The 16,041-nt window shown below is 44.6% G+C and overlaps 1 protein-coding gene across 7 annotated transcripts in view; it reads right to left on the reverse strand.

Annotated features, from left to right (window-relative positions):
• Positions 1–16,041, reverse strand: part of LOC139436115 (polyprenol dehydrogenase-like) — a 268,412-nt gene that overhangs the window by 133,365 nt on the left and 119,006 nt on the right. For all 7 annotated transcript variants that reach the window (XM_071213456.1, XM_071213457.1, XM_071213453.1 and 4 more), the window contains exon 4: positions 10,651–10,752. In XM_071213456.1, coding sequence (XP_071069557.1) covers positions 10,651–10,752 — 102 coding nt within the window. The remainder of the gene's footprint in view (positions 1–10,650; positions 10,753–16,041) is intronic.

A 16,041-nucleotide genomic window follows, 5' to 3' on the forward strand; every position in this document is an offset into this window, starting at 1 on the left:
AAGGATTTGCAGAGGCAGCCATCTATGGGTTTACATATGTATATTTGTGTATACACTCATGTATGCCTTTACGGATGTATATGTATATGTTTTTTACATATGTGCAAATATTTAAATGCATATGCATTTGAATATGCAGTTCTATATGAATTTCTTTTCTTTATATATTTTCCTATTGCTATATATACTTGTGTATGCTTTCGTATGTGTATATGCATACATGTTTGAATTTTTGTAGGTGCGCATGTTTTCTAAGTGTGTCTGTATGTTTATTTTATACGTTTGTGTATTTCTGTACAAATATATTTTGGAGATATTGCAGGCTCAATTCCAGTCCACCACAGTAAAGTGAAAATCACAATAAAGCAAGTCACAGGAATTTTTGGTTTCCCAGTACATATAAAAGTTAGGTTTACACTTTACTGCAGTCTATTAAGTGCTCAATACCATTGTGCCTGAAAAGAAAATGTACATACCTTAATTAAAATGTGATAGAGAGACACAAAGTGAACACATGCCATTGGGAAAATGTCACTGACAGACTTGCTTGACACAGAGTTGCCACAAACCCTCAATTCATAAAAATGCAACATCTTTGAAATGCAATAAAATGAAGCACAATGAAACGAAGAATGCCTGTATTCATTTCATATGTACATTGTTCTATTTATATGTGTCTGTATTTCTATGTGCGTTTCTTTTTTTTTAAATGTTGCATTCAAAAAATATAAGAGGTCCCCATATACCCCCCACCCCACCCCACTCCTCCCACATCAACAACCTCTTTCATCATCATGGGACATTCATGGCATTTGGTGAATACATTTTGGAACACTGCTGAACCACATGTGTAGATGTTTGTATATGAATGTGTATTTTATAAGTATATATATATATATATATATATATATATATATATATATCATAGGTTTATGCTTTTCAGAGTGCATTTGTAGACATATGGGTTTGTATTTGCATATGGATATGTATGTGTTTTTGTACATTATGTGCTTGGGCATATCATCAGGTTTTTGAGGTAAACTGCATGTTTTGAGGTAAACCGCAGTTACGTGGCCCATCACACCCAACCCCCATGCAAGATATGCCTAGAGGGTTTTCTCATCCCACACATGCCTGGCTCCAACAGAGATTTATCAGTTGTGAGGTTTCTTAAGCAAAGGAAATGTCCAAGTCAGGTTGTAGCTTCCATAGCACCAGTGCAGAGCTTTGGATATGGCAGGTGGTAAATGGCATTTAAAAGATCAACCTGGAGGATGGTTTCTGTTTTTCCACAGAGAATCATGGCTGAGGAGAACAGGAACACATTTCACAGGGATCCAGTGGCAGAAATGGGAAGAGAAGTGAGGGGTGAACTCACACATGCTTTCTAGAGATTACCATCTCCTCCCTTAAGGCTCAGCTCTTGCAAAAATCATCCAGGATATTAAGAATTCATCCCCAGAGTTATTACTGCAAAATATCAGTTGAGTGGGATGACAGGGAGAGGGACAGGAGGGATTAGGAAAACAAAACATGGTTGGACCATATGTGGAACAAAATCACTAAAACCCAGATAGCAAAACCCTTTCACCATATGATGGATGTGAAGATGTAAACACACCCCCTGGCAACTGTGTTTTCATGATTCTTTAATTTGGAGCAAAGAAGCTAGAGAAGAGAAGCTCTGTCCATGCCTAAGGTATTATCGATTCCAATTTGGGGGAGCTCCCAGTTTAGGGGATAATTGCTCCTCGGGAACAGGGGCTTACATTTAGCATGAACCCCAGCTCGAGGCTGCTTGGAAACATGCCTGCCCATTCTCTTGACACTCCTTTCATTGGGAGATGATAACTAAATCCCTCCCCTTGACTCTTGGCTGGCCCCATCGACTTGTTGGTAATTGGCAGAATGCAGCAGCAGGGACACAGCTGCAGGGTTTCCAAGGCTCAGTTACAACAAGCCATGGCACTTCACATGGTGCTTTTGGGGCGCGCACCCTGGGAGCAGCTGCCATACAGACTATACATAGGATCTCCAGTTAACCATCCTGGCTGAGCCCTGCCCATGTGCAGTACCAACTTCCTGCCACCAGAGGGAGCCGCCGCAGACCTGCCTCAGCACAGACCTGCTGGCTTCCCATTGCAAAGAAGACACCAAATGTCTAGATTATGTTTTCACAATAAACGTTCTTTTTAGAGCAATTTTACACAAAATTGCAGGGAAATGACAGAGAGTTTCTGTCTATTTTTTCCCCACCCCAGGCACACATTTCCCCCACCTTGCATTAGTGGGGTATGTTTCTTACAACGGATGTACCAATATTGACACATTATTATAACTTAATCTCCAGAGTCTCCATTGTACAATTTAGTGGGTTTTGAAAAATGCATCACATCGTGTCTCCACCATCGCAGGGTCATACAGAATAGTTCGCTGCCCTAGAAATATCCTGTGCTCTACCTCTTTAATCCACCCTCTGCTGAATCTATTTTTAAATTAGAAATATACTCAAATGAAAGCAGCGTCCACTGGAAGCTCTGGCACATACAGTCGAGGAGGCTGTTGCACCAGGCGATTTTAGAGACATCCAAGCATCTTAAGAGCTGCATGGTCAAATGCTGCTGGAATGACTGGGTCCTGGGAGAATGCCTGAGATTCTTTAAACCACTTCTAAGAAGCTCAGGAGCAGATTTGGAAGAACGGAGCCGCTCAAGGGAGGTGAGAGAATGAGTGTCGTTAAAATCCAGCCCTGGGGTAAAAACCTGCTGTGGAATCAGAGTACTGCATGTCGAGTGAGCTGCAAAGACCCACAACAAAAGGAACATCCAAGCACCTTCTGTTTAAAGTGAGTGCCAGGGAAACTCAACTGCACAACAGAAAATTCACAAAAATGGGAGGGAGAGAGAAAGAGAAGGAGAGAGAAAGATCATTATGCTTCCTGGGACAAAATCAAAGCCAAAGCTTCCGCGGTAAGTGCTCTGCTCATATTCAGATCCAATAATCCACTGGAAAAATGCATGGCCCGTGAATCATCAGTTTCAGGCGTGCTAAGAGGGAAATTGCTGGCAACCGCTGAGCCTGTTTTACATGGGAACTGCCACATCCAAACATAAGAAGACAGCTCTAGCGTCTGTTCATCAAGAAATAGGTACCGAATTAGCATTAGGATTTGCTCAATTGCACTGGAGTCCTCTGTTGACAGAAAATCCCATCACAGGCTTCTGCCTGCAGTAGTGCTCTCTGAATGCTAATGGAAACCTCAGTGTACTGTGTTGACTTATGGATTAAATAAATGAGGAACTGTCCTGAAAACTAGATTGAGGGGTCTACCTGGCCAGGCAAGTATCATTTCTCAGTGTTAAGTATAATTTTGGGGGGAGGAGGGGGAAGCTAATTTTTAGTAATCATTTACCTTAGTAATCATTTACCGTTATGGGAAGAAGTCCTAGGATAAAATATAAACCCTGTGCTGTGATTAAAACTCTATCCATTTCAGGACTGGGGATGGGAAACAAGATAAGTATAATTTTGACGTGAATAAACTATAAGTACTGAGCTGGCTCTCCAGGAGGTCTCCTATTGATTTTTCTTTGGTTTTGATAAATCATCAGCTTCACTCACACGCTTAACCCAACAGCCGGAAAAAGGCAGTCGGTTTCTATTTTCATCACGCTAGCAAATGCAATAATAGTTTACATCTGAAACACTTCACATTGTTAAAACCTTGATAGGGCTCTTTAACCACAAAAAAAAAAAGAAAAACAAAACGTCTAAGGCCCCATGTACCTTGAGAGTCACCATTGAAGAGAGTGGCTGGAGATGTTTTCCTTGATGCATGTGGCTGGGTAATAGCAGGTGGGGTTGGGGTCCTGGTGGGCAAATCCTTTGGGAACCTCAGCAGAGAGTCTGCTCTCCTTTGGGGCACTGACGACACACACTGCTATGTCCATCTCTAAGAAGTCCTCACAGTCAGGAAACCTGTTAGCATTTGTTGGTCCTGGCATCCCTTAACCTTCTTGACTCTAAAACAATCCTTTGCATATACCAGGATAAATCGGGGTCCGCAACCCCCAAGGAAATCTTTTTTACTTCCTCTAAATCAAGGTAAATTGGACCTGAGCCCCCAGCACACACTGAGCTGGTGATGAATCCATTCTCAGTCGTGTCTGGACCTCCCTGGCCAAGGAGAGTTTGTCTGTACAGCCTTCTACCCATGTGGGCCCCATAAGGCGCTTCCCAGGCTCACGGGTTTCCAGGATATACAACGGTGGGGCAGACATAGGATAAACATTCCCACTCCAGAAGGGAGACACCGGAAGGCAAACCAAGGTCACCGGTGCCAAGCCAATCGCAAACCTACAGATCTCAACGTCTGATAGCCTTCTGTGACTTGACTTTTTTTATTTCAAATGGGGAAGAAGTATCTTATTTTTATTTTTTAACTTTTTTTTATATATATATATTTTTAACTTTAATTGTCTTTTTTTAAAAAAAGATACATAGATCCAAAAAAATGTTACATTTAAAAATATAAGAGGTTCCCATATACCCCACACCCCACCCCACTCCTCCCACATCAACAACCTCTTTCATCATTGTGGCACATTCATTCCATTTGGTGAACACATTTTGGAGCACTGCTGCACCACGTGGATTATAGTTTACGTTGTAGTTTACACTCTCCCCCAGTCCATTCAGTGTGTTATGGTAGGTTCAGCATCTGTCCCTGTAATATCATTCAGGACAACTCCAAGTCCCAAAAATGCCCCCACATCTCATCTCTTCTTTCCTCTCCCTGCCCTCAGCAACTCCCATGGCCACTGTCTCCACACCAATGCTACAGTTTCTTCAATTGCTAGAGTCACAATTGTTCTATAGTAGAATACCAGTAAGTCCACTGTAGTCCATATTTTATTCCTCCATCCTGTGGACCCTGGGATGGTAATGTCCACTCCATCTCTAAATTGAGAGGGGCTTAGATCCCACGTGGCTGATGGATGGGATTCTCCTGCTTGCAGTTGTAGACTCTCTTGGCTCCCTGGCATGGTGGTTGACCTTCACCTCCCTGTTATCTGACCTGGGTAAGTCCAACGAATCAGAGAGTATGAGTTGCAACTCTGCTGAGGCTCAAGACACAGCTGGCACAAGGACAGCCCAGAGATTCAAGTCTCCTGAGTGTACACCAACCCCATGTCTTGACTCTTTGTTCTCCAGGCCTCCCACCCTTTGAAAACACTAGCACAGTGGCCATGATTCCCCCACATGCTGGGGCCTAGGGGTCCCTCTCTCTGAGCATTGAAGAGGCAGCCAAACTCTCCTTAAACATCTAACCCCATCCCCTCCCAGCACTGGGATGGACCTGCCCTTTCCACCCACATGGTGGACCCCTCTCTTGGCTTGACGACGTCTCGGTCCAGACCTCAGCTTCCATTTCTTGAAGACATTCTTCCTTTACTTCTTCACTTCTCTGTTCCTTTCAGCTGAGGCTGGCAGTGCTTCTGCTCATACAAATTCTGCAAAAATCTTGTTGTCTTTGTGTGCAGTTCCAATGGGTCCAGACCATCAGACAATAGGACATTCCGCAGATCCTTCTTGGATAACTGCATTTACAATCCTGACTTCCATGGAAATAGCTGCCCAGATCCATGTTTAGCTAAACCCTCTTCAGCAAAGGATAGTTCATTAAAACCCTTACATGGAGCCTGGTCATCTAAGGATTCACTTCTCGAAAGTTTAGAGAGGTCCCTGATAGAGCCACATCTGACTCTATCTGGATAAGCTGAGAATTTCCCAAATCATGAAGTGCTGGTTTCTTTGTGCTTAGCAGTTCAATCCTCAGTTTATCTCTTTGGAGAAATGAGGTTGCAACTTTCACACACAGCTTGGCTAAATATCCATGCTCATCATTTGCAAATTCTGCTTTTCATGGTAGCAGTTTGATATTATTTATGAATTCCAAAAAAGCAATATAAATGATGTTTGTAAACTGGTCAGATCCTCTGACATGATATCCCTTTGATTGTACTAGATTCAGGTAGATGTGTGATTAACTTATGTTACGATTAGGGCTCTGATCCAACCACATCATTAGAGTGTGATTCAGCATCAAGTCCCAGCTCCCTTGGGGATAAAACTTGTTCACATGGAAGTAGACACACAGAGAAGAACATAGAGGAAGAGAGACAGCTCATTGGACATGGCAGAGGCCCCAGAAAGAGAGATGAGCCTGATAGTCTACAGCTGACCTTGTGAAGAGAACAGAACAGCTGAGCCCAGAAAGAAACGAGCCCTGGGGAGAGATGAGCCTTATGCAAGCCTACAGCTGAGATAAGAAGAATCTAGGAGCATGGAGCCTTAAGAGGCTTAAGAGGAAGGCTCAAACCTTGCAGACATCACCCGCCATCTTGCTTCAACATGTGGCCAATGACCTTGGGTAAGAAAGTACCTCTTATGGTACCTTGAGTTGGACTCTGTAGGACCTTGTAACTATAAGCTTCCACCCCAAATAAATACCCTTTATAAAGCCAACAGAGTTCTGGTACTTTGCATCAGCACCCTCTGGCTGACTAACACACCATCCAATATCAGAACTCAATTTCACCAAGTTCTCTGCCACTTTATAACGTTCATGTGGTATGACCAATACCACACAACGGCTCGGTCTAACAACAGGAATTTACGGGCTCATGGTTTAAAAGCTAGAAGAATTGCTTCTCCTAGGGTTGGTAGCATTCTAGATGGCCACCTGTCCTTGGGTTCCTTGGCTTTCCAATCAAATGACAATGTCCTCTCCTTCTTTCGACAGTCCTTTGATGTAGCCTCCAGCTCCTTCCCATGGCTTTTTTCTGCATCTGAATTTCTTCTGCTTATAAAGGACTCCTGTAAACTGGTTTAAGTCTCACCCTGACTCAGCTGGTCACACCTTAACTAAAATCATATCTTTAAGAGGTCCTCTTTACCCTGGCTTCACACCCAGGGGGCTGGGATTAAGATTAAGGATATTGTCTGAACTGTATTCATAATTCACATGTTAAAATTGGTTATGGTAACAATGAAAGCCAAACATGTCACTGAAATGAAGTAGTGGCTACAAATAGCACATATATTCATATATGTCTGTGGGAATGCTGCTTTCCTGATGCCTTCTTTCACATTAAGCTCAGGTCAGAATCCACCTCTGGTGTGATGGTCTCAAGTTTTTTGTGGATCTTAGAAAAGATCGTATTTCTTGGAGCTAAGCCATTCCTGGGGGTGTGGGACCCTTTGATTGGATTGGATTCAGTTGGGAGCCTTTGATTAGGTGGCTTTAGTGAAGAATGACCCACGGTGGATCTTGGTCACCTTGCTGGAATCATTTATGAATGCAGGACTTAAAGCAGACACACAGAGAGAAATGTGGCAGAGACAGAGAAATCCTGAGAGGCTGGGAGAGAGCCTGGATTCATCAGAGGCACAGAAAGAGGTTATCGAGAGGCTGATGAAGGAGATGGGAGAGACAAGCTGTGTGCCTGATCACCCACAGCTGAACTTAGAGAGAGCGTCTACAGTAGTTTGATAAAATTGATGAATTCCAAAAAGAAATATTGGATTATGCTTGTAATCTGATCTGTACCTGGGCATGATTGAGTTATGATTAGGGCCTTGAGTCCCCATCCCTTGGTGGGTGGGGACTCACAGATAAAAGGCATGTTGAAGAACAGAGCTGAGGGCTTTTAACAATGAAATTTTGATGCTGGAGTTTGATGCTGAAGACTTAAACTGGAGCCCCGGGAAGTCAGTGTGCAGAGAAAAGAGAAGCCAGCCCCAGGAAGGAAGGAACCTTGAAGCCAGAGAAAAGCAAGCCCAGGAACGTAGGAACCCAGGAAACCAGAACCCTCGCAGACATTGGCAGCCATCTTGCTCCAAATAGACTTTGGTGAGGGAAGTAACTTATGCTTTATGGTCTGGTATCTGTAAACTCCTACCCCAAATGAATACCCTTTATAAAAACCAACCAATTTCTGGTATTTTGCATCAGCACCCCTTTGGCTGACTAATACAGAATTTGGTACCGAGGAGTGGGGAAGTGCTTTTGCAATTACCGAAATGCTAGAACGGTTTTATAAATGCGTAAGGGGTATTTTTTGGAGGAATTGTGACATGCGTGACGGAAAAGGCCTAGAAAGCTTTGGAGAGACTGTTGATAGCAATACGGATGCTAAAGAGAGTTTTTATGATGCCTTAGAAGTAAACGATGAAACTATTTTTGGAAACTGGAGGAAAGGTGATCCGTGTTTTAAAGTTGCAGAGAACTTAGCGAGATTAACTCCTGGTATTTATGGAAGGCAGAATTTGAAAATGGCAAGCCTGGGCATTTAGCTGAAGAGCTTTCCAAAGTACACCCAGAGAATGCAGCTTGGCTTCTCCTTGCAGTTTATAGCAAAATGCTAGATGAGTAGATAAGGTGAAAACTGAATTGTTGGGCACAAAGAAAAGAGAAACTGATTCTGAAAATTCCAAACCTCTGGGAATCAAGCTTCCAGATGAACATGCCCCATTGGAGGACCTAACTAAACTTGGAACTGGTTAATCAAGATTGAAGATGCAGTTACGTTGGAAAGACTTGTGGAAAGTCTTACTGTCTGATGGCTTGGACCCCTGCTTCCTGCATGCTAAACCAACAAGGTTTTTGAGAGAGCTGTAGGAATAAAACCACTGTCAGCTTGGACAAAAAGGGACGTGGAAAGGAGAGACTGAAGGAGAAACAGCTTTAAGAGGAAAACCATGGAAGCTGAGATCTGGAATTAGGACATCACCTTGGGCCAAGAGAGGAACCCCACCCATTTGTACAGAGAGGGTGAGTTTGCCCCAGCAGTTGAAAATGGTGGATGTTCCCACCTGATGTTCTGGGAGAGTTTTCTGCCCCAGGGCACAGAGAGGGTGGAGCACATTCCCCAAGGATTAGGGCGGCTAAGGCCAGCACCCACAGGTCTGGGAGGCATGGACCTGTCCCCCAAAGGTTAGGGAAGGCCAGGTGGTCAACTCGTTGCTCTGAGAGGGTTGAGCCTGTATGCCAAAGGTTGGGGGGAATGTTGTCTTCACGTCACTGTACTAGGGGGGTGAAGACTCTAACCCTAAGATTGGGTGAGGTGTGGCAATCACCCCAACACTCTCGGAGGGAGAGGTCTGGAGCTTGGTTGACACCCAGATGCTTGATGAGGGTGGAACCAAGAAAACGGCCGTTGAACAAGCCTGTGGAAAGGGTGGGTTCCCATAAGACCCCAAGGAGAAGATACCATCATTGTAAGAATGACTCTCGGACTTTGAAATCAAATGGAGGATGCCCTGCAGGTTTACTGAACTGTAGAGGACCCATGACTCATGTTTCCCTCCCAGTTTCTCCTTAATGTAATGAAAATGTTTATCCTGTCTGACCATTTGTATTTGAAGCAGATGAAGTGTTTTGTAAGTTTTGGAGGTCTATAGCAGACAGGGCTTTGCCCCAAGACAAACTGTATTTCTTTAAATTGATGGCGATATGATTTAGTACTTGCATTGCAACTGATTTAAGGCTTTTTAAAAATATTGTAATGACTTTTTGGAATTCAGAGGGTGTAGTGTAGCAGTTTGATATAATTAATGAACTCCAAAAAGAAATATTGGATTATGCTTGTAATCTGATCTGTGCCTGGGCATGATTGAGTTATGATTAGGGCATTGAGTCCCCATCTTTTGGTGGGTGGGGACTCACAGATAAAAGGCATGGCAAAGGACAGAGTTGAGGGCTTTTAATGTTGGCATTTTGATGTCAGAGTTTGATGCTGAAGACTTAAACTGGAATCCCGGGAAGTCGGCATGCAGAAAAAAGAGAAGCCAGGCCCTCAAAGGAATGAACCTTGAAGCCAGAGAAGAGCAAGCCCCAAGAAGAGAGGAACCCAGGAAGCCTGAACCCTGGCAGACGTCGGCAGCCATCTTGCTCCAACACATGGAAATAGACTTTGTTAAGGGAAGTAACTTACGCTTTATGGGCTGGTGTTTGTAAGCTCCTACCCCAAATAAATACCCTTTATAAAAAGGCCCACTGGGTGGACTGTGGGAGAGTGTAGGCTATGGTGTGGACCGTTGACCATGAGGTGCAGCGGTGCTCAGAGATGTATTCACCAAATGCAATGAATGTCTCATGATGATGGAGGAGGTTGTGGTTATGGGGGGAGGATTGGGGGGAGGAGGTGGGGGGTATATGGGGACCTCATTTTTTTTAATGTAACATTAAAAAAATAAATAAAGAGGAAAAAAAAGCAACCTATTTCTGGTATTTTGCATCAGCACCCCTTTGGCTGACTAATACAGCATCTTTGGATGACGCCGCCATATGCCCAGTCACCCATGGCTGCAGGCTGGTGAGACAGCATCTCCGATAATATCTTGATTTGGGATTTTCCAAGCCTCAGAACTATCAACTATTACCCTAATAAATTCCTCTCATAAAAGCCAAACCAGGTGGGCAGGTGCAGCTCAGTGGTTGAGCACCTACTTCCCATGTACGAGGTGCTGGGTTCGATCCCCGGTACCTCCTTTAAAAAACAACAACAACCCATTTCTGGTAGACTGCTCCCAACAGCCTTTAGCATGTGAAAACCTCTGGCTTGCAACCATTTCACTGGAACTCACCATTGTTGACGAGGACGTGGAGCGGAATATTCTTCATTCTGAATTGCTGCACAAACTGCCGGATGGACCTCATAGAAGCCAGATCGCAGTATAGAAACTCCACTGGAAAAACACAAGAGCATCTGGTTATCTCCCAACCAAAGCACATCCCGCGGTAGCGTTGCCAGACAGGCGGACTTCTATGCTACCTAGAAAACAGTAGTATGATTTGTTAAAAAACGAGGAAGGCACAGAGTTTGGACACACACAACGTTCATCATTTTAATCCATGCTGCTGCTACGAATCTCTCGGTTGCCCGCTGGTTTGATACAGTCTTTACTACGTGAAATGTGCTGCAGGGATTCCACAGGAAATCAAAAGGAATGAGGTATTTTCCACTTGTTGGCCAAAGTCACTTGATACAAAGAAAATTGCTTGTGATCCATTTATTTAATTAATAAGAATTAACTTTTCCACTTATTTCTACATTCTTAAGAATGCATAGAACTGTATACTTCAGATTGAATTCAATAAGACTTTACAATTATTTTTAAAAATATATACCATTCAATAAGACTTTACAGTTATTTTAAAAAATATATACCCTCAGATGACCCCCAATCTGCCCTTAAATAAACCCCTCTTTTTTTTTTTAAAGATTTGTTTTATTTGTTTATTTCTCTCCCCTTCCCCCCCACCCTGGTTGTCTGTTCTCTGTGTCTATTTGCTGCGGCGTCTTCTTTGTCAGCTTCTGTTGTTGCCCGTGGCACTGGAATCTGTGTTTCTTTTTGTTGCGTCATCTTGCTGTGTCAGCTCTCCATGTGTGCGGCGCCATTCCTGGGCAGGCTGCACTTTCTTTCACACTGGGCAGCTCTCCTTATGGGGCGCACTCCTTGCACTTGGGGCTCCCCTACATGGGGGACATCCCTGCATGGCAGGGCACTCCTTGCACGCATCAGCACTGCGCATGGGCCAGATACAGTCTTTACTACGTGAAATATGCTGCAGGGATTCCACAGGAAATCAAAATGAATGAGGTTTTTTCCACTTGTTGGCCAAAGTCACTTGATATAAAGAAAATTGCTTGTGATTCATTTTACAAAGTCCAGAAAAAGGTAATAAGAATTAACTTTTCCACTTATTTCTGCATTTTTAAGAATGCATAAAACTGCATACTTCGGATTGAATTCAATAAGACTTTACAGTTATTTAAAAATATATATACCCTCAGATGACCCCCAATCTGCCCTTAAATAAATCCCTCGTTTTAAGTGCAGGGGATACCTGGGGTTTGCTTCTGATCAATAGTATGTGAGAGGTGATGAAAGAATCTTGCCTATTTTTATGTTAGGTTCTATAACTCTGCTTGCTAGCTCCCTAGACAGTTTCTCCTGGTGAACTAGAAGAAATCAGCTGCCGTGTCATGAGAAAACCCCGCCATTTGAACATAGGTGTCCTCTGGGAGCTGAAAGCACCCTCAGGCCAATTGCCAGCAAGGAAGTGGGGTGCTGAGTCCGAAAACCCTAACTACCTCAAGAGCTCTGACGAGGATCCCAAGCTCCAGAAGAGGCTGCAGCGTGGCTGACGGCTTTGCAGCTTGGGGGACCCTAAGCTCAAGCCCAGCCGTGCCGTACCCAACCCCAGCCCTACAGAAGTGGTGAGATAACAAAAGAAGGCACGCCGTGCTAAGCTTCTAAATCTGTGACAACTTGTTACGCAGCAGTAAGTAGCCGATACACACTTGCACCCAGAAACACACATTTCCTTTTTTTAATAGGAATAATAAAGTGATGTGGGCTATGGGTGGGAGGCTCTTTGTCTCTTCGGAAATAACCTAAGCTGTCTGTCCTGACCTGTGGGTGTGGGACGGTAAGAGGCTGCAGTCCTGCCCTTGGTGACCATGGCAACGACTCCAGTCCCAGGAGACAAATTTAGCAATGTAAACTCTATATATATAATAGTCAGTCCGGGGAAACTTTGATGGTGGTGAGGCCAAAACTTAAGGGAACTTGGACTTGGCCTCGAATGGGAAATAGAATATAGCCTGTGCATAAATTCAAAATCATCTAATTCTGTATCCAAGTGTGCCTAGTCTCTAGAAATCCAGTTAAGTGATATGGGCTTTGAATGTTCAGAAAGGATGTAAGACTGAATGTGTATTCAAGGTTGCATCCAGAGGGAATGTGGCAAGATGCTAATTCAAGCTCACCTGAGGTGTGGGTGATATGTTAATTCAAAACCTACCTGGTACTCAGCCAAACACTTACCTAACAAAGAAAGTCGTTTTCTTTGATAAAAGCACCATTTGACTCCCCACCCTGTATAAAAGGTACTTGAAAATCTTGTTCGAGTCTCAGTTTGAAACAGAAAGCTCCCGAGCCTGGCCAGCTGTCAATAAATCATTTTTCCTTCTCAGAATCATTCGTGAATCCTGGCCTTTCTATACGCAAATAACTGAACCTCTCTCAACTTCTACAACAAAAGGACGGCACTTTGACGGAGTTCATGAGCCAGGAATAACTTTGTAAAGGCAGGTGGAGAGAGACTATGAAGCTGGTGGCTCAGAAGAGATGGGGTTTTGGAAGGAGGTGGGGTCAAAAGGAGAGAGAAGGGATGTGTGTGTTTATTTTTATTCATGGGAGGAAAAGCTGAAACACAAACGGAAAAATAACAAAGCAAAAATGGAGTCCCTGCTTGAGAAGCCTTTGTGGACAGTGGGATTCTCTGGGGAGGGGTTCGTTAGGGCAAGACAAGGAAGGCAACACCTGAGCGGAGCCTGAAGAATGGGGATACTGCGGAGTGCATCTTGAGCTTGAGGACGGGTGTGGAGAAGGCGGTGGGGGAAGACCCAGGAGTCCTAGCAGGTGCACAGAGCTCTGAGGATGGAGCTTGGGGGGAGCCCAGTTCTGGGGTGTCCAAGGAGAGAATGGCTTTGGACTAGAGGTAGCTGAGTAGCCAGGTCCATGTACAGTCTCCTCCTTGGGTGGCCTCTTAGGAGAAAAAGGATTATGTTCAAATAACGGCCATTTCTTAAGTTTACGTAGCTTGCAATGGGTAAGCACAGCGCACGGAGTTCTGTGCTGCCGCGTAACAAGCCAAGGACATATTTCACGACACACAAGCCCTTCATGTCCCGCTGCGTTTGCCAGAATTATTCCTGAGGTGCCGACCACCATTCTCCCAAAGAAATGACCCTTCGCGCTTGGCAGAGGGGGGAATTTTACACGTTGCATATTGCAAAGGGAGAGAGAAGGTGACCTTCTCTTTTAAGGGGACACACCGTTCCCTGGTGAAATGCTTTGACCTGCAGAAAACAGCTCCAGGCAGTCTTGGCAAATGTGAATGTGGAGCTGTTTGCTCCACTTTCCAACCCTGCAGTGCGGCGATGGGCCTATGTGTATATAGATATTTTCTGTTTTGTTCTGCTCATGCACTGAAGGCTACCAGCAGTCCCCGAGGGTCCATCTTCACTTCACTGTTTGAGTCTGAGTTTCAGTGACTGTGGGATTCTCGCTGGGAGATGCTTGCAAGCTGCCTTTGGAGAATGCAATGACTACTGTGCCACCTCCTCCAGGGAGCTGCCCTGATGCCCTCGTCATGTGAGGCATTGCAAGTGCATTGCACCAGGCACTGTGTTGCCCTGGGTAGCATTTTGATATGGTTATGAATTCCAGAAATATATTGGATTATGTGTGTAATCTGGTCTGCACCTGGGCATGATTAAGTTATGAGTAGGGCTTTGATTGGGCCACGTAAGTAGGATGTTGAGTCCCCACACCTTGGTGGGTGGGGTCTCAGAGATTAAAGGCATGGCAAAGGACAGAGTGGAGGGTTTTGATGTTGGAGTTTGATGCTAAAGTCTTAAGCTGGAACCCCTGGAAGTAAGCCCACAGAGGAAAGAGAAGCAAGCCCCCGGAAGAGAGGAACCCTGAGCCCAGGAAGAAGGAAGACCCTGGAAGGAAGGAACCCAGGAAGCCTGAACCCTCACAGACATCAGCAGTCATTTTGCTCCAATACTTGAAAATAGACTTTGTTGAGGGAATAACTTATGCTTTATGGCCTGGTATCTGTAAGCTCCTACCCCAAATAAATACCCTTTATAGAAACCAACCGATATCTCATATTTTGCATCAGCACCCTTTTAGCTGACCAATACACCCTGTAAGAATGTTTTTAAGTGGGTCTCACACACATTAGCCCATGAGCACCTTTGGGGCATGGACTCCTCTTTGTTCATTTGCTTTGCTGTGGTTTGGGCTCCCATGTGCATAGAATGGGGCACCTGAGTGGGAGAAGGAAAGTTTATGGGAGGGGGCCACCTCATCTCCTAGTGCTCCAGGTACGAAAGGGGACAATAAAAGGTAGAAGGCAAATGTCAATGTGGAGCAAAACTCTGTGCTCAGAGGAAGGGGATTTATAGATCAGAAACAAGATGCAAAGATGGCCCAGGTATCTAATAGAAGATATGAAGAATTACCTTGAGAATAAACTTTCCTGAGGCAGGGAGCATAAGGTGGGCAAAATAATACACTCCCTGGAGCAGTTGGGTGTTATTTATGAATTCCAAAGAGAGGGATGTTTGTAAACTAGCCTGTTCCTCTGGGTGTGATACCCTTTGACTGTATGAGATTCAGATGAGATGCCTTTGATTAAATTAGGTTAAGATTAGGGCTTTGATTCAAGGCCTGCCTCATTATGGTGACTCAGTTTGAGTCCCCGTCCCCTTTTTGGGCTATATAAGTGGACACGCAATCAAGGAGACACACAGAAGCAGATATGTGAGAAAAGAGGAATGGAGCTCCATAGATGTGGAAGAGGATGCTGTAGCCCCGGGAAGAGAATTGAGGCATTCTCCTGAAAGTTTACAGCTGACCTTGTGAAGAGAGCAGAGCAGCTGAGCCCTGAAAGAAACGAGCCCCAGGGAGAGAGATGAGCCTTATGGCAGCCTACAGCTGGGATCAGAAGAAGCTGGGACTACGGAGCCTTAAGAGGAAAGAGGAAGGTTGAACCCCGGAAGACATTGCGCGCCATCTTGCTTCAACATGTGGCAACAGACTTTAGGTGAGAACTTAAGAGGAAGAGGAAGGCTGAGCCCTTGCAGATGTCACCCGCCATCTTGCTTCCACACGTGGCAACAGACTTTAGGTGAGAACTTAAGAGGAAGAGGAAGGCTGAGCCCTTGCAGATGTCACCCGCCATCTTGCTTCCACACGTGGCAACAGACTTTAGGTGAGAACTTAAGAGGAAGAGGAAGGCTGAGCCCTTGCAGATGTCACCCGCCATCTTGCTTCCACACGTGGCAACTGACTTTAGGTGAGAAAGTATCTCTTACGGTACTTCGAGCTGGACTCTTTAGGGCCTGGTAACTGTAAGCTTCTACCCCAAATAAACACCATTTATGGAAGTCAACA

Source organism: Dasypus novemcinctus, chromosome Y, assembly GCF_030445035.2.
Source record: "Dasypus novemcinctus isolate mDasNov1 chromosome Y, mDasNov1.1.hap2, whole genome shotgun sequence".
Classification (NCBI taxonomy): domain Eukaryota; kingdom Metazoa; phylum Chordata; class Mammalia; order Cingulata; family Dasypodidae; genus Dasypus; species Dasypus novemcinctus.